Genomic DNA, 19,880 nt, shown 5'->3' with positions numbered 1-19,880 from the left:
ATATTGATAGCACTGCCTTTCCTACCTGACAGCTGCTCTCATGGATAAGCGGGCACTGGTAGGGGCACTAGTCTACTTTAGGGGACCCAGCAGAAAACCTCATAGGGAAATTCTGTTAATCTGATTGGGTGGACGGCACTCTCTCAAACTTTTAGGTTTCAAATAGGTTGTAGTAAACTATGCCCACACTTTTCGGGTCAATCACAATACTTTGTGTTGAAGCAGTAACTTCACTGTGGCCCTTATTCAGTTTCTCCCAGGAGAGATTTTCAAAAATGACCAATAAAATACTTTTTAAAGGATACCAGAGCTGAATCACAAAGTAAAAATGGTGGGAGCAAGCATGTATATAAAGTAGTCCTCATGTTTAAAGTTAGAGAAACCGAGAGCCCAATATAGTGTAGTATGTTCAGCATAAATATAGTAAAGATAATTAGTGAGAAGAGTATACTCCCAAACGTGGGTTACCACACAGGCAACCACTGTATAGGCAGGTGAGGAGATTAGACCTGTCCTCACTCAGGAATAAGAAGTCGCTCTCTGTAGATCAGAAAAGGGGTAGATCACCCCTCCACCAGGGGTGGACACGGTACAGCAAACGGAGAACAGAGGCGCCAGCAGGGTAAAAGTGGATAAAACCTTTAAAATTTGCTTGGAGGAAGCGGTGGAGTTACCTCCATAAAGAAGACACGAAAGACTGTCTGTATAATAGTAATCACATTTATTATATAGTACCCCAAAAATGCAACACGTTTCGCAGGCCACGCCCGCTTCATCAGGCAATAAACGTGGGGACAAACAGAATTTCAGCAGTAGCAGGAGTAGCGCCTGAGTCTCAGTCTCTCTGAGGCGCTACTCCTGCCGGATGATTGCCTGATGAAGTGGGCGTGGCCTACGAAACGCGTTGCACTTTTGGGGTACTATATAATAAATGTGATTACTATTATACAGACAGTCTTTCGTGTCTGCTTTATGGAGGTAAGTCCACCGCTTCCTCCAAGCAAATTTTAAAGGTTTTATCCACTTTTACCCTGCTGGCGCCTCTGTTCTCCTTTTGCTAGTCCTCATGTTTGTACTTCTCGGACAGCACACCTTACTTGCTTCAATGGCCGTGCCAGGTCTAGTCCGTGTGGCTAGCACAGACTTGACATAGACCACAAGAAAAAAAATGACCAGCACTGGCAGTTTCTTAAAAAGCAGGTTGTTTATTCACAGTGGCGGGCAAAACATGGGCGTGGCCATGACCAGATGAGGGCGGAGCTAACTGTAATTTAAAGTGAACCCGGGGTGAGAGTGATATGGGAGGCTTTTAAACAATACTAGTTGCCTGCCAGCCCTGCTGATCTATTTGGCTACAGTAGTGAACTGAATTACACCAGAAACAAGCATCCAGCTAATCTTGTTAGTTCTGACAATATTGTCAGAAACCCCTGACCTGCTGCATGCTTGTTCAGGGTCTATGGTTGAAAGAATAAGAGGCAGAGGACCAGCACGGCAGCCCATCAACTGGTATTGCTTAAAAGGAGATAAATATGGCAGCCTCAATATTATTCTCACCTTGGGTTCCCTTTAAAAGTGCAACGCAAGTATTGGTGACCCTTTCCCCAGAAAATTCACATAATTGTGCAGGTTTTCTCAAGAAAATACACATAATGTGAGCAGATTTGCCCAGAAAATACGTTCAATCATGTCAGCAGATTTGACTAGAAAATACGTGCAATCATGTCGGCAGATCTGAACAGAAAGTACATGCAATCATGTAGCAGATTTGCCCAGAAAATACATGGAATCATGTGGCAGATTTGCCCAGAAAATACATGCAATCATGTGGAAGATTTGACCAGAAAATACATGCAATCATGAGGAAGATTTGACTAGAAAATACATGCAATCATGTGGAAGATTTGACCAGAAAATACATGCAATCATGTGGAAGATTTGATCAGAAAATACATGCAATCATGTAGCAGACCTGGCCAGAACATACACGAATACACAAAACACCTGGCTGCTAATACAAATAAAAAAACAAAACAAAAAAAAACACACAACAACATTTACTCACCTGAAGCAGAGCTCCTGTCCCGACCTCCGTCCAGTGTGCAGCTCCCACGATCCTCTGCAGCCATCAACCTAAACTCCCGCGCTGAGAGCAGGGCTACGGGAAAATGGCGCCCAAAGCCCTGCACTGCAGACTCAAAGTCTCTAGAGCAGGGCTTCGGAATGCCATTTTACCATAGCCCTGCTCTGCCGGAGCTGCTGCGATGAACTGACACGGTGTCTATTAGACGCCGAAAGTCAGTTCACGCTGGGGGGGGGGGGCACCCAAAGCACCCCCCTGGCGCCGCCACTGTTTATTCACCAAAAATGTGAACAAAACATCGCCAGGAAATCCAGAAACTTCCAGAATGTAACTATTCATTGCATATTGGGCTGCAATGAAGGCGTAACCCATCTCTGAGGGGACCTTCATCCATCTGTATGCAGCAAAGAGCTATTACTACAACTGAGCTATAGTTACATTCTGGAAGTTTCTGGATGTTATGGCGATGTTTTGTTCACATTTTTGGTTAATAAACAACCTGCTTTTTAAGAAATGGCCAGTGTTGGTCATTTTTTTCTTGTGGTCTATAAATTAGTCCTCATGCCCACCGCTCCCCAGTTCTGCTCCGTACCCCTCCTTCTACATCGTATGCATGCACAGAGCGCTCCCGGCCTCCAGGATCAAGGACGAACGCAGCCGAGCCATCGCCTGCACACTAATGCCCGCCCAGCAGACCAGGAAGTGGCTTCCAGGGGGGCATTTGCGAAATGAAGGAGAAGGGGTTGAGAGTGGGGGAGCTTTGGGCATGTGGACTACTTCATACTGTATATATATGCCTGCTCCCCCCTATTTTACTTTTTGATTCAGCTCAGGTATCCTTTAAACCCCTGTCAAACAAGGAAATACTCAAAAGAAGTTTGATAATATTTCACAGATCCCATGTGAAACCTTGGATCCCTTCAGACATGTCCGTTCGGTGTCCATTACGGTTGTTGCAGTGCCAGAGTGCAAACTCATAGCTCACACAACTTTTCCAGACACCGGACAGAAGCAGGACGTGCCATATAGCAATGTTACTATGACATGTTCCATGGAATGGACAGGTCTGAATGGTTACTCCACGGAAGTTCCGCTCCATGAAGGGTGACATCGTATGCGCTTTTACAGTCCATGGCACAGAACTCACAAGTGTGAACCTAGCCTGCCACGTATGGTTACAAACACCACCATTCTGTTTCAACAAATGTCCCACTGAGCTATGTATAATACATGTTGGGCACTTTCTGTCATAGCAAGCGGAGAGAAGGGAGAATAGCAGTCAAGTTACCTGAATAGTAAATATAGCTTTGCAATGTGTGTCATACTCTGTCCCCTGATACTTGATGAATTAGTCAAAGCTTGGCCACACTGCACAAGCAGCTCGCATCTGTGCACTATTGTGGAGCAGAATGGGCTCGGCATTTTCATCTGAGCATGAGCAGTAGTTTTGTGACACTGAGCAGGTGCAAGCCGTCCGGTGCCTGCACAGTGCAGCCGTGCTTATTCTCATACAGGGGCGTGGCCACACAAGTCGAAGGTCCCAGCTGTGGAGGATCCAGAGGATCCAGAGCACACACACACACACACACACACACACACACACACACACACACACACACACACACACACACACACACACACACACACACACACACACACACACACACACACACACACACACACACACACACACACACACACACACACACACACACACACACACACACCTCTCTCTCAATGGAATATGAAAAGAGAGAGTTCTGTCAGCTGCCCATACACTACAGGCCGATTTCCAATCAATTTAATGCTGAAATCAACCCGGAATCGCCCTTGTGATGCCGTATCCGACCACCTTGCCACCCCAACGCTTTCCCCCCTAATGTTAAAGCAGAACTGTAAATTCCTAAAAAAAAAAAAAAAAATGTTACTTACCTGGGGCTTTCCCAAGCCCCCAGAAGCCATACTGTCCCACGCCATTAGCGGAGGACGCTATTGCGGGCTGGAACGCAAAGAAAGCTTCGCGTAGCCCAGGGCACACAGGTGCAGTTGCCGTCGACTTACAAATCGACGGTAACGAAACTAGCTGGTGGCAAGAGAATGGAGGCTCGTGCAGGACTGGCGCGGGACAGGACGGCTGCTAGGGGCTTGGGGACGCCCCAGGTAAGTGAAACTTTTTTTTTTAGAAATTTACAGTTCCCCCGGTGCCCAGTGCAGGTTATACATTACCTTTCAGCAACCTCCACTTGCCCCCGCTGCACTCTATTTTTCATACACGCGCACCACATGGTTATCTAGTTACGTGGCAGTGTGTATGACATCTGACGTCATGCGCACACCCTTACTAGGAAACCACGTGGAGCGCGCATGTATTGAGTGGAATGCGCCCGGAGCGGCAGAGGACAAGCAGAGGCTGCGGATAGGTAATGTATAACATGCACAGGGGACACACTTAACATTGGGGGGGGGGGGGGGGACAGCGCTGGGGGTGTCGCAGTGGTCATCGATCATCCCGAAATTGCACACCGTTACAGCCGCACACCCGAGCAAGTCGGCCCAACATCTTGTAGCACAATGCGACCAAATTCAGGACCAAAATTGGTCGCATTTCCTGTCGGGCATGCACTTGACAGCACCGATTTTCATCCAATTCGATTATAATAATCGAATCAGATGGTCGATCGGCCACCAAGCAGCCTGATGTATGGCCACCTTTAGGCTACTTTTACACTATGCTCATTGCACCATGTCACAATGGACAATATCATTGCACTACAAAGTTGGGGTAATGCACAGCAAGCAGTGCATTTACAGTGCAAAGTGTGAAATTACAGTGGTATACTTTCATTGTACTGTATGCTACACCGCCACCACGTGATGTGACTTTTTGGCTTCACCGATTTGCAATCTTAACACAACCGAACGTGCACACATGTCAAAGAAGTCTAATCGACAACTTGGTTCACACTGCAAGCGCCTTTCTAATTACCAGTCCAGAGCCTTGCCAACATAATGCTATGTGTGCTCCTAAGCAAGGTAACTTTTTAAGAAAATGTCACATTAGCAAGCGCTTTTTAAATCATTGGCTTTAAAAAAGCGCTGGTAGTTTTAACCAGCCCTACATTTTCAATGATGCGTTACGCAGGGGTCCCCAACCTGTGGTCCGCGGCCCACTGCTGGTCCATGGGACGTTTGCAGTTGGGCCGCAGGACAGTCCTCTTGCCCCCCACCACCCGCTGCTGGTACCTCAGCTGGCGTCCTCTTATTCCCCTCTCAAGTCCGGCGTGTGATTCACAGCAGCGCCCCCCGTGGCTGCTGTGAGGAGGAGGCAGGAACCAGGAGAGAGAGAGCGGTTCCCATAGTAACAGCAATACACATCACCGCTACAGGAAGCTGCTCTCTCTTCTGCTTCCTGCCTCCTCCTCACAGCAGCTGCGGGGCGCGCTGCTGTTAATCACTACACGCCGGACATGAGAGGGGAATAAGCGGCCGCCGGCTAAGGTAACAGCAGCGGCGGCCGCGGTTGGGAGGGGGGGGCGCTATACTGGGGCACTGTACTAGCTATACTGGGCACTGTACTAGCTATACTGGGGCTATACTAGGCACTGTACTAGCTATACTGGGGCTATACTAGCTATACTAGACACTGTACTAGCTATACTGGGGCACTGTACTAGCTATACTGGGGCTATACTGGGCACTATACTAGCTATACTGGGCACTGTACTGGGCACTGTACTAGCTATACTGGGGCTATACAAGGCACTGTACTATCTGTACTGGGGCTATACTAGCTATACTGGGGCACTGTACTAGCTATACTGGGGCACTGTACTAGCTATACTGGGGCACTGTACTAGCTATACTGGGGCACTGTACTAGCTATACTGGGGCACTGTACTAGCTATACTGGGGCTATACTGGGCACTATACTAGCTATACTGGGCACTGTACTAGCTATACTAGGCACTGTACTAACTATACTGGGGCTATACTGGGCACTGTACTAGCTATACTGGGGCTATACTAGCTATACTGGGTCTATACTGGGCACTGTACTAGCTATACTGGGGCTATACTAGCTATACTGGGCACTATACTAGCTATCCTGGGGCTATACTAGCTATACTGGGGCTATACTAGCTATACTGGGCCACTATACTAGCTATACTGGGCCACTATACTAGCTATACTGGGCCACTATACTAGCTATACTGGGCCACTATACTAGCTATACTGGGCCACTAAACTAGCTATACTGGGCCACTATACTAGCTATACTGGGCCACTATACTAGCTATACTGGGCCACTATACTAGCTATATTGGGCCACTATACTAGCTATACTGGGCACTATACTAGCTATACTGAGCACTGTACTAGCTATACTGGGGCTATACTAGCTATACTGGGCACTGTACTAGCTATACTGGGGCACTGTACTAGCTATACTGGGGCACTGTACTAGCTATACTGGGGCACTGTACTAGCTATACTGGGGCACTGTACTAGCTATACTGGGGCACTGTACTAGCTATACTGGGGCACTGTACTAGCTATACTGGGGCACTGTACTAGCTATACTGGGGCTATACTGGGCACTATACTAGCTATACTGGGCACTGTACTAGCTATACTAGGCACTGTACTAACTATACTGGGGCTATACTGGGCACTGTACTAGCTATACTGGGGCTATACTAGCTATACTGGGTCTATACTGGGCACTGTACTAGCTATACTGGGGCTATACTAGCTATACTGGGCACTATACTAGCTATCCTGGGGCTATACTAGCTATACTGGGGCACTATACTAGCTATACTGGGCCACTATACTAGCTATACTGGGCCACTATACTAGCTATACTGGGCCACTATACTAGCTATACTGGGCCACTATACTAGCTATACTGGGCCACTAAACTAGCTATACTGGGCCACTATACTAGCTATACTGGGCCACTATACTAGCTATACTGGGCCACTATACTAGCTATACTGGGCACTATACTAGCTATACTGAGCACTGTACTAGCTATACTGGGGCTATACTAGCTATACTGGGCACTGTACTAGCTATACTGGGGCACTGTACTAGCTATACTGGGGCACTGTACTAGCTATACTGGGGCACTGTACTAGCTATACTGGGGCACTGTACTAGCTATACTGGGGCACTGTACTAGTTATACTGGGGCACTGTACTAGTTATACTGGGGCACTGTACTAGTTATACTGGGGCACTGTACTAGCTATACTGGGGCACTGTACTAGCTATACTGGGGCACTGTACTAGCTATACTGGGGCTATACTAGCTATACTGGGGCTATACTAGCTATACTGGGCCACTATACTAGCTATACTGGGCCACTATACTAGCTATACTGGGCCACTATACTAGCTATACTGGGCCACTATACTAGCTATACTGGGCCACTAAACTAGCTATACTGGGCCACTATACTAGCTATACTGGGCCACTATACTAGCTATATTGAGCCACTATACTAGCTATACTGGGCACTATACTAGCTATACTGAGCACTGTACTAGCTATACTGGGGCTATACTAGCTATACTGGGCACTGTACTAGCTATACTGGGGCACTGTACTAGCTATACTGGGGCACTGTACTAGCTATACTGGGGCACTGTACTAGCTATACTGGGGCACTGTACTAGCTATACTGGGGCACTGTACTAGCTATACTGGGGCACTGTACTAGCTATACTGGGGCACTGTACTAGCTATACTGGGGCACTGTACTAGCTATACTGGGGCACTGTACTAGCTATACTGGGGCACTGTACTAGCTATACTGGGGCACTGTACTAGCTATACTGGGGCACTGTACTAGCTATACTGGGGCTATACTGGGCACTGTACTAGCTATACTAGGCACTGTACTAACTATACTGGGGCTATACTGGGCACTATACTAGCTATACTGGGGCTATACTAGCTATACTGGGTCTATACTGGGCACTGTACTAGCTATACTGGGGCTATACTAGCTATACTGGGCACTATACTAGCTATCCTGGGGCTATACTAGCTATACTGGGGCTATACTAGCTATACTGGGGCACTATACTAGCTATACTGGGCCACTATACTAGCTATACTGGGCCACTATACTAGCTATACTGGGCCACTATACTAGCTATACTGGGCCACTATACTAGCTATACTGGGCCACTATACTAGCTATACTGGGCCACTATACTAGCTATACTGGGCCACTATACTAGCTATACTGGGCCACTATACTAGCTATACTGGGCCACTATACTAGCTATACTGGGGCTATACTAGCTATACTGGGCACTGTACTAGCTATACTGGGGCACTGTACTAGCTATACTGGGGCACTGTACTAGCTATACTGGGGCACTGTACTAGCTATACTGGGGCACTGTACTAGCTATACTGGGGCACTGTACTAGCTATACTGGGGCACTGTACTAGCTATACTGGGGCACTGTACTAGTTATACTGGGGCACTGTACTAGTTATACTGGGGCACTGTACTAGTTATACTGGGGCACTGTACTAGTTATACTGGGGCACTGTACTAGTTATACTGGGGCACTGTACTAGTTATACTGGGGCACTGTACTAGTTATACTGGGGCACTGTACTAGCTATACTGGGGCACTGTACTAGCTATACTGGGGCTATACTAGGCACTGTACTAGCTATACTGGGGCTATACTAGCTATACTGGGCACTATACTAGCTATACTGCGGCTATACTAACTATACTGGGCACTGTACTCGCTATACTGGGGCTATACTAGCTATACTGGGGCACTATACTGGCTATACTGGCCACTATACTAGCTATACTGGGACACTATACTAGCTATACTGGGGTAACTATACTAGCCATACTGGGGCAACTATGCCAGCTATGCCGCCGCACCCCCCCCCCCCCCCTCCCCACGACACTGTCCACCAGGACACGCGCACTCCGACACCACCACCATCCCACGGTCCCCGAAGAAAAATTTGGTCCGAAAGTAGTCCCCGCGGCGGAAAAGGTTGGGGACCCCTGCGTTATGGCACAACAGCCGCTTGATAACACGACTTTCTACACTGCAATGCACCGTCTATACAACATTCAAAGTGCGGTGGGTGTGTAGCAATATAGCAGCATGCAGCATCATAATGCAATGGATGCAGTGAGTTATGGCAAGTCGCACGCCTTAAAAGTTCTAGTGAAGCATACTTTTTATTGACTTTATGCTTCACTGCATGCCACCCAACATGCGGTGCCGCTTTCCTGTTGCGCTCCAGCTGATACTTACAGGTAATGCAATGCCAACTGTGAATGTAACTATTAACTTTCCAAACAGTTTCTGCATCCAACAATTCTAATTTTTGCAAATGAAGCAGTACATTGCACCAGTGTTGCCAACTCATCCCTTTAATTACTGACACATATGAATTATACAGGTTTTGTGGCTAAGTAGATGCAGTTAAGGCACCGACTATGTGCAAATAGCCCCAGAACCTGTATAACTTAGATGTGTCAGTAATTAAAGGGATGAGTTGGCAACACTGCATTGCACTTCAGATTACAGTTCAACCTAGCAGCACTTGAAACAGATGTATCACTATAGCACAGAGACAAGGAAGTGACAATGGCACCAGTTCCACCTGCACACACTACAAAGGCACTGGCACTGCTGAACATTCCAGTCTGACTACATTCAGAGGAATACAGGCTGCACCTGTCCACAGACGTCACGTCACACACCCCTGCCTGCAACTTACTGTCCCGATCGTCCTTTCCCTGCACCGGACCATACAGTGGCGGCAGCGCAGCACACGGGCACAGCTCCACCTCCGCCAACCGGCACCGATCCAATCACCAACTGGCAGCAAGAGAAACTTGGAAGGCAAGTGCCTACACTGCCTGGAAGAGGCTCCGTATCAGCGGCTCTTTATTCCCTTATGGGCGTGCCCATGACCGCCCCTCCTACTACTATAGCCAGAGCAGGGATGACAGTCACACTGCTGTCTGTGGCTTCACCTGTTACCTGAGCTCAGCTAGCAACAAGTGCATTGTGATGTTGTGATCACACGCCATTCATTTACATTACCTTTCTGTAATAGATCGCTGCAGTATTGTACGGTGTTTTACCCATCAATAAAAAGTTTTATCAATAAGTGTTTGATATTGAGCAGTATTGGATATAACCAGTATCTTTTTCAAGCTGTTATTGTCTCTTCATCTTTAAAATAAAATCGTATATACATTATATATACATTATATACAGACATAAATGCTATTGAAGTCCATGTACGTTTTGGATACTATTTTCTCTTTTCTGCATGGTGTGCTGAGAAATACACTTCTGAATACGGGGAACAAATGAAAAGTTCAGCAAGTCAAGCTTTTGGTATGGGAGCAGCCATGCACCTGAAAAGCTTCAAACCTTGTTCCTATTGCGTTCCACTGGCATGTCCGTTCGCGTTGGCCGTTTTTTGACGCTTTTTTTGTCGATTTCTGTGCGTTGGACGTGTTTGTTAAGCGCTTTTCTAAGCGCTTTTGCAGAGCGACTCATGTCAGTAAGTGAACTCTTTGATCTGGAAAATAATAAATACGATGTATTTATTCTTAAAAACGCTCACGCAATCGCTGCACAAAGCGATTTTGTGAGCGTTTTTGCATTTTCCTATACCTTCATTGAGGCGGAATCGCCTCAAAAATGGCCCATGCACCGCTTTTTTTTCTAAGTGGATCGGAAACAAACCGTTTAGATGTGAATTTTCTCATAGAGAATCATTGCACAAGCGCTTTCAGGGCGATTTTGAAAATCACCAACGCTTAAAAAAAGTCAAAAACACCCCACACTGGAGCCCTTTTCATCCTTTTTTCACACTAACCCCTAGCCCCAAACGCTTGTGCAATGAATGTCTATGAGAAGGTTCATATCCGTGCGGGTCGTGCGCTGTTCGTTCAGTAAATCGTTTTGTGCTTCGATTCACATTTTTAAGAATAAATACATTGTATTTATTCTTTTCCGGTTTGAAGAGTTCACTTCCTGACTGACGCCAGGAAGTAAAAAACCGTAATCACTCGGTAAAACCGCTTAGAAAAGCGTTTCAAAAAAACAGCTCGCAGGTAATTGACGGGAATCACACAAAAAAAAAGCCACAAAACGTACACAGTGCGGACGGCCATGCAAGCGGAATGCAATGTCAACGGGCCTCAGGTTGTCTTCATAGAGGGACGTTGTGTTGTAAAGTTGCATACAGTCAAGGAAAAGTATGCTTTCCTGTACCTGGTAGTGTGTATGTTTAGAGGTAAAGCACTGCAGCAGTGCATTACCATAATGCTACACGTTACAATGCAACGCTAACGTTTCACTGTGAACGTCACATAGACTTTTAATTGCATTGCAGTAAATTGTGTTATAAGACTTTAGGCTGCTTTCACAGTGGGACGTTACAGGCGCACGTTAGAGCAGCCTGTAACGCAGCCCAACTCACAGTAATGAAAAATCAATGGGCTGTTCACAGTGCTCATGTTGCGTTACAGTGTAACGCTGGAAGTTCAAATAAAGTGCAGCATGGTGTGCGTTATAGGTGGTTTTAGACTGTTTGCACATGCTCAGTAATGTGTGTTTTTTTTTTTTTTTGTGCAGGAGAGGAGGAGGGGAGAGTCCGCTATTCATAGCCGGCCTTTGATATGAGCGACCGGAGCGGTCGCTCAGGGCGCCGGCTTCCAAGGGGGGCGCCGCACCTATAGCTGGCTAACTATACTGAGAGCACCTACACCTGACTTCCTATATTGGGGGCACCTATAGCTGGCTACCTATACTGAGGGAGTGCATCTACTCCTGGCTACCTATACTGAAGGCACCAACACCTAGCTACCTATACTGGAGGCACCTAAGCCTGGCTACCTACGGGGGGAGACCTACAATTGACTTTCTATACTGGGGGAACCTATGCTTGGCTACCTATATTGAGGGAACCTTACACATGAGATCCTATACTGGGGGCACCTATACCTGGCTACCTATACCGAGTCTGATGATGTTTTTTTTGGGGGGGGGCGCTGGGGCAATAACGTGTGTGTGTGTGTGTGTGTGTGTGTGTGCGTGCGTGCGTGCGTGTGTGCGCGCGCGAAGCAGATGGAGGAGGGGGAACAAAAATCAGATTTCGCTCAGGGCGCTGTGAAACCAAAGGCCGGCCCTGCCGCTATTGTGCCCAGCCACATGGCTAATTAATATTCACTGCACTGCAGTGTTTACTTCCTGGAGCGGCCGCTTATTGGCTGGTGGGACCACGTAATGCGGAGTGTTCTGATCACGTGGTCTCCACAGTCTATAGCACAAAAACGGCGCACCAAGAGCCGCATAACGCGGCTCTATGTAGCGTCCTACATAAACACCACCATGCGTTGTGTTAGGGGCACATTTTGCCACCTAAACGTCAAGTTTAAAACAAAGTGTGAAAATATTCATGCATATGGTCTTATGACCCTGAGGCTTATTTTCCACGAGCACCTGATATGTGGTGAATTCATTGCCTGTAAGCTGCTCCCATCCACCGGCTAGGCTAAAGCTCGGCACGGTTGGCAGACAGATGGCACCCCCCACGCAGTTGCACCTGGCTTGACGATTTTACAACTTCTGCCATTTAAACTGCAGTCCTACGTGGCAGATAGGACGCTGAACTGCTTGACAAACGAGTACTTCAGACGTCCGTAGAAAAGAAGCCTTATTCAATTCATGTTTAATCTATAACCAAATGACTTTTTGGTGATGGATTAAACTGGCTGGCCTTGATTGAACTATTTAAGTATTGCCAAATCCAGTCTTGCAGCAGTGAACCATTGAGAAGGCTGTGTGGATCTTTGAACTTGATTATGCTATTAATTCCAGCTGGCATGCAACTTAAAGTGAACCAGAGACGAAGCACCCTCGTGTATTTTACCATATAGATCAGTGGGAACATTAGAGAAAACACCTACCCTGCTCTCTCTTTCATTCTTCACTGCTCAGCCTGTTTAACAGCCCTGATAAAATCCCCGACTGAGCATTCACTCTGGCTTTGCTCAAAAATCATTATAGCTGAGTCATTATAGCAGAGCCAGATGGGGGCATGCTTGGGCTTGAAAAGACATCAGAGAAGACAGACTCAGCTATAATGACTTCTGAGCAAAGCCAGACTGAATGACCAGTCGGGGATTTTATCAGGGCTGATAAGCAGGCTGAGCAGTGAAGGATGAAACAGAGAGCAGGGTAGGCGTTTTCTCTAATGTTCCCACTGATATATATGGTAAAATACATGAGTGTGCTTCGTCTCTGGTTCACTTTAAGAGCAAATTACTTACCTTGATAGAGGGAAGATACTTTGCTCGGTACAGTGAAGCCTCTGGGTCCTCCAGAGGATTTCCAGGACCTCCTCCAGACCACCGCTGACTGCCTGAAAGTTTGCAGATGTGCTCCTGTATGTGAAGCATGGCGCCGTGCTGAGCAGGTCCGCAGTAGCAGGAAGCTGCTCGGGTTTGGCTTTTTCTGGCCAGCCCTAGCAGCTCCATGCTACTTTGCAGGCACTCGCTCCCCCGCACACACTCTTGGACAAGCTCTCGTCATAGAGGTTTGGGGGGGGGGTTCCAGCACTAGATTGTTGGAGGCGAGGGGGCGGAGTAAGCCTCTGGACTGTCTAGGGGCTTCCCTCTACTGAGATAAGTATCTATTTAAAGAGACCCTGAAGTCTCTAGAAAAAGTATTTTTACTGCACAAATCTGTTTAAAGAGGAGCTGTTAGGTATAGGGTCTCAGAGAAAATAAACACATATATCAGTAGCTAAAGATTGGCTCAGGCTGTACTTACATTACATATGCATTTCACTGTCCACGTTTGGATTTCACAGAATTTGTATATAGTATATGCAGAGATAGATGCTCCTGACAGCTCATGGCAGGCTCCATGTTTGTGAAGCCAAATGTGTCGTCATGTCCTGCCTGCTTCTGATCACAGATAAGCTCGTTCTTGAACAACACGGTGTGCAGTGAATATTAATGAGCCATGTGGCTAGGAACAATAGCTGACTCCTGCAGTGTACTCTGCCCCGAGATTTATCAGTGCTTCGCGCTGGACTGATTAGAAGCTCCTGTACCGTCTCATTAGCAGCCGAGGGGAGGGCCCCAGAATGCTTTGCAGTTTAGCTGCGGCTTGCGTCTTTATGGGTCTATAACAGACTTTAAGATAAGCACACATCAAAGGTAACTGAAATGTTTATCTTCACTAATGGCTTTTGAGCTTCCTTCTAAACTGTTTAACACAGGAGAATAGAGGTTTAAATTAGCTTCTGCAGCCTGACAGTTACTCTTTAATACTTTAGCCCTAACTAAACCACCACATCCCCGCCGCTATTAACTATCTAAATCCCCCCCAAACTCCTTGGGGCACACTACGGAGAGCGCTTCCGTGTGAGGCAGGGCTATGAGCTGCAGCCCTACCTTCAGGGCCAGATTTGTACTTTTTACTGCCCTAGGCCCACTGTCACCAGCCGCCCCCCCGCCCCCCCTCATTGTGCAGGCGTGGCTGAGGACAAGTATGTCCGCACTGGGAATGCGTAAGTGAGTTTGGTGTATGCCCAGTAGAACTAAGGCACGTAGCTGTTTTCCTCCATGCACAAGCATTTAATTTTACTGGGCATGTGCAGACCTTATTTGCACATGCTCAGTACAGATACGGTCACACTTGCATACTAAAAATACCTATTCGTCCAGAGAGGGTTACAGCACTAGAATAGTGGGGTATAGGGAGCTATGGCTCTAGAGAATGTCCAGAGGCTCCCCACTACTAAGGGGAGTTTACAGGGATGTCTGCCAGGGTAGGGTAAGAATAAATGGTCTACCCAGGGTCCGTTTTTCCATAGCGGCAAACTGCAAACAGCCCCCAGCATGCCCCCCTCTATAGAGACACTTTAGCTTTCAGCATGTCCCCTCCTCTATAGAGGTACCACAACTCCCAGCATGCCCTTACCCCTCCATAAAGGCATTACAGTTCTCATCATATGCCCCCCCTCCACATAGGCACCACAACTCCCAGCCTGCTCCTCCCCTTCCAGAGGCATGCCTCTTCTTCTCCCTATAGTATTGGGTTGTCCCCCAGGGCCCCAGAGCTGGCTGCCAGGCCTCCTCCAATGTGAAAAGTGGTCCCCTGGCGGAGACCAGGGGGCTACGCCAGTCAGCCCTAGGGGACAATCCAATACCACATGGAGGAGGAGCTTGCTGGCAACTGCAGTACCTCTATTGGGGGGGGGGAAACACAATGGTGTCTCTATGGAGTGGAGGGTGAAGCATGATGGGAGCAGTGGTACCTCTTTGGAGTGGAGGAGCATGCTGGTAGCAAGGGTACCCCTACAGGGGGGGGGGGGGGGGCATGCTGGGAGTAGTAGTAGTGCCTTTATGGAGTGGGGGGAAGCATGCTGGGAGCAGTGGTGCCTTTTGGAGTGGGTGAGGCATGCTGGGAGTAGTAGTGCCTTTATGGAGTGGGGGGAAGCATGCTGGGAGCAGTGGTGCCTCTAAGGAGTGGGGGGCATACTGGGAGCACTGGTGCCTCTGGAGTGTGTGTGTGGGGGGGAGCATGATGGGAGCACTGGTGCCTCTATGGAGTGAGGGAGGGGGCATGCTGGGAGCAGTGGTGCTTCTTTAGAGGGGTATGGGACAAGCATGCAGTCACAGCAGCTACTTACACAAGCAGGAACTCACAAGCTGGCAGCTGCTGAAGTCCACAGGATGCAGAAGTAATCCGATCTTCCAGCTTCCTGCACTGAGGTGCCTGTTCTCTGTGTATGGGAAAGCTGCACCCAGAGCCATGCTTCTCTGCCTCGGCTCTTCCCACCATGTGATCTCCAGTCACAACTTCCGAGCAGCTGATCACCCTCTTCCTCCCCACATCTTTCCTGTCAGCCTCGGAAGGGAGGTAAGAAGGGACAAACAGCTGCTGTGGCCCTGCGTAATCGGATTTGTGTACGGAGATTCTCTTTCCCTGAGCCCTGGGTGTTCCTGGCTTGCTATCTGTGTCAGCCCCAGCGGCGTAGGAGACCTCCGGGCAGGCGCAGCTGCTCTCTCTCCATGCGGTCAGGCCGCTGTAATACTGCTGCCACTCCTCCCCAGACTCCTCTCTGTAGCCGCGCACTGGCTGCAAACACACAAGGACAGGCAGCAAAGCGGGCGGCTGTGGTTGGAACTGTCAACGGTCTGTGGATACTGTGGGGATAGGAAATGGCAGAGGCGGTTCCCCACCCGCCCCAAACATTCTGGCGCCCTAGGAACCAGCCTTGGGGGCCTTTCCCTAAATCCGGCCCAGCCTACCTTACACACGTCTGTCAGCGGCGGATCGCCGCCTCTCCCCCGCCCCTCTCAGTCTTCCTTCGCTGAGAGGGGCGGGGGAGAGGCGGAGATCTGCCGCTGCCAGACGCGTGTGAGGCAGGGCTGCAGCTCATAGCTCTGCCTCACACGGAAGAGTAGAGGGCAGCCAAATCCACGACCAAGAAAGTTGAGGATTTTGCAGCGGAGAGGGAGGTGGGAGTTAGGGGGGATTTAGATAGTTTACAGCGGCGGGGATGCAGCCGTTTAGTTAGGGCTAATGTATTAAACAGATTTATGAAATAAAAATAAGGTTTTTTTTAGAGACTTCAGAGTCTCTTTAAAGTGAATGGGAACCGCATTTTTTTAAAAATGAAGCAAATACTTACCTAAGGAGAGGGAAGGGTCTGGGTCGTATAGAGCCTCCCTTCTCCTCTCTCGTTGCTCTCTATCCTGTGCTGCCCCCCCCCCCCTCCTTTTCAAGCCCCGCCGAAAGGGTATTTGGAAGTCTTCGGGAGCCGTGTCCTCCCAAAGACGTGCGGCTCCATAATGCACAGGCGAGAGCGTGCTTGCGCAGGTGCAGTACAGGGCCGCCCTTCTTCAGGAGCACTCGGGCTCCCTGAAGACTTCTGAAGCCTCCTTTGGCCGGGTAAAGCAGTATTTGACTAATTTAGTCAAATACTGCTACCGGGCGAGCCAGCACCGGAACGAGAAGACCAGGAGAGGAGCCGGAAGGCTCTATAGGACCCAGAGCCTTCCCTCTCCTTAGGTAAGTATCTGTCTCATTTTTTTAAATGCGGTTCCCATTCACTTTAAGGCACTTTTTTTCCCCTTTAGGTTTCCTTTAATGTAAAATGTTATGCAGCTTGGTATTGGGACAATAAAAGTCATCAGGAAGTGCATCTGATTCCCAATTCTAATCATCTAATTTGCATGATATTTTTACGCAAGTCACAGTAGCTATAATCTCATTGGCCATGTCTATTGTTTAATAACTACAAATGGGGATTTTAAATATTAATTTTAAATGTAAATTTCAGTGGTGAAGCGGATCCGAGATGAAAAACTAACTATAACAAGTAACTTGTCTATATATGTTACCTAAAGTTTAGATCTAGCTGCAAACAGCTTCAACAGAATATGATTTCTTCCTGTGATACAATCAGGGCAGCCATGTTCTGTTTGTCACAGGCTGCTATCAGCTATCAGGAGATGCTATCAGCTTGCCTCCCTCCTCCCCTTTGCCTCTGAAATCAATGGCTAGTAACACCGCCCCCTCCTCCTGCCCAGACTGAGCTCCTGTAAGCCCTTGCTACTGTCTGAAAATGCCAAGGCACTGTGAAAAGCTGTGGGCGAGGCTTGTTTAGTTTATAGGGAATTAGAGTATTAAAACAAAACAAAAAAAGTATTTGGCTTGAGGAACACAATTATGCAATGTATAAAAGTTAATCTCGGATCCACTTTAAGCTATGTACACAGTTTAGATGTTTGTAAGCTGAAATAACTGTTTATGATCATCTCTAAGTAAAATCTATGAACAGGTGTCCCGTGGTGTCATTGAACAACTGATTTTTACAGTACGATGAAAGTTCCTGGCTCCACGGTTTGCCTTCTGCTTACTGTCTCCTCCCCTTTTCATACAACAGAGCAGCCTACAGGTCATATTTCTGTGTATGTGTGTATGAGTGCAGGGGGGTAACTACAACTCCTGGGGCCCCAGTAAAATTTTGAAGAGGCCCCCTTAATGGTCACACCCTTTCCCTTACCTACCTCTGGTAGAGTGACCAGATTTTTGTGGGTCCAACCTGGGACGGGGAGGGGGGCGTGGGACGGGGGGGGGGGGGGGGCGGCGCGCGCAGAGAAAAATGGGCGTGGTCATGACATTGTATGGGCAGAGCTAACGTAATGATGTAACAGCGAGGCATAAGAAAGCAGTGTTTACGCCATGATGTGGACAAACGAGACTTTGCATCATGGGTGTGCAGAAACTGTGTGATGCTAATAGTATACAGTAACCACAAAGCAGCAAACATAGCCATCTATGACCATTAAATAATAAATGCAGTAACAGTTACCCCGGACACCAGAAAATAAACGCAATAGGCAACATGTCAGCACAAAATAACCGCAATGCGGGCAACATGTCAGTATAAAATAAATGCAATGCGGGCAAACATGTCAGTATAAAATAAATGCAATGCGGGCAAACATGTCAGTACAAAATAAACGCAATGCGGGCAAGCATGTCAGTACAAAATAAACGCAATGTGGGCAAACATGTCAGTACAAAATAAACGCAATGCGGGCAACATGTCAGTACAAAATAAACGCAATGCGGGCAAACATTTCACCAGAAAAGAAACGCAATGCGGGCAAACATTTCACCAGGCAAGAAACGCACTGCGGGCAAACATTTCACCAGGCAAGAAATGCACTGCGGGCAAACATTTCACCAGGCAAGAAACGCACTGCGGGCAAACATTTCACCAGGCAAGAAACGCACTGCGGGCAAACATTTCACCAGGCAAGAAACGCACTGCGGGCAAACATTTCACCAGGTAAGAAACGCATTGCGGGCAAACACTTCACCAGAAAGGAAACGCACTGCGGGCAAACATTTCACCAGGCAAGAAATGCACTGCGGGCAAACATTTCACCAGGCAAGAAACGCACTGCGGGCAAACATTTCACCAGGCAAGAAACGCAATGCGGGCAAACATTTCACCAGGCAAGAAACGCACTGCGGGCAAACATTTCACCAGGCAAGAAACGCACTGCGGGCAAACATTTCACCAGGCAAGAAACGCACTGCGGGCAAACATTTCACCAGGCAAGAAACGTAATGCGGGCAAACATTTCACCAGGCAAGAAACGCACTGCGGGCAAACATTTCACCAGGCAAGAAACGCACTGCGGGCAAACATTTCACCAGGCAAGAAACGCACTGCGGGCAAACATTTCACCAGGCAAGAAACGCACTGCGGGCAAACATTTCACCAGGCAAGAAACGCACTGCGGGCAAACATTTCACCAGGTAAGAAATGCAATGCGGGCAAACATTTCACCAGAAAGGAAACGCAATGTGGGCAAACATTTCACCAGGCAAGAAACGTAATGCGGGCAAACATTTCACCAGGCAAGAAACGTAATGCGGGCAAACATTTCACCAGGCAAGAAACGTAATGCGGGCAAACATTTCACCAGGCAAGAAACGTAATGCGGGCAAACATTTCACCAGGCAAGAAACGCAATGCGGGCAAACATTTCACCAGGCAAGAAACGCAATGCGGGCAAACATTTCACCAGGCAAGAAACGTAATGCGGGCAAAGTTCACCTGGAAAAGAAAGCATTTACTCACCTGGCAGAAGTCTCCTCTGGCGCGCTGCTCTGAGGAGCAGTGCGTTTCACCAGGCAAGAAACGCACTGCGGGCAAACATTTCACCAGGCAAGAAAC

General features: G+C 48.0%; 1 protein-coding gene across 3 annotated transcripts in view; it reads right to left on the bottom strand.

Annotated features, from left to right (window-relative positions):
• The window catches only part of LOC137521030 (putative ferric-chelate reductase 1), a 153,532-nt gene that overhangs the window by 74,758 nt on the left and 58,894 nt on the right, over positions 1-19,880 (bottom strand). The window contains exon 1 of one of the 3 annotated variants that reach the window (XM_068239752.1): positions 9,864-10,053. The exons of 1 other annotated variant lie outside the window; for it this stretch is intronic. In XM_068239752.1, coding sequence (XP_068095853.1) covers positions 9,864-9,896 — 33 coding nt within the window. In that variant the 5' untranslated portion in view covers positions 9,897-10,053. Of the gene's footprint in view, positions 1-5,326; positions 5,413-9,863; positions 10,054-19,880 lie in introns of those variants that run through there. One more of the 3 variants, XM_068239753.1, reaches the window with a different exon arrangement.

This window comes from Hyperolius riggenbachi, chromosome 6, assembly GCF_040937935.1.
Source record: "Hyperolius riggenbachi isolate aHypRig1 chromosome 6, aHypRig1.pri, whole genome shotgun sequence".
Taxonomy (NCBI): domain Eukaryota; kingdom Metazoa; phylum Chordata; class Amphibia; order Anura; family Hyperoliidae; genus Hyperolius; species Hyperolius riggenbachi.
Note: the sequence above shows the minus strand (reverse complement) of the source record. Positions and strands in the feature narration are given on the sequence as shown.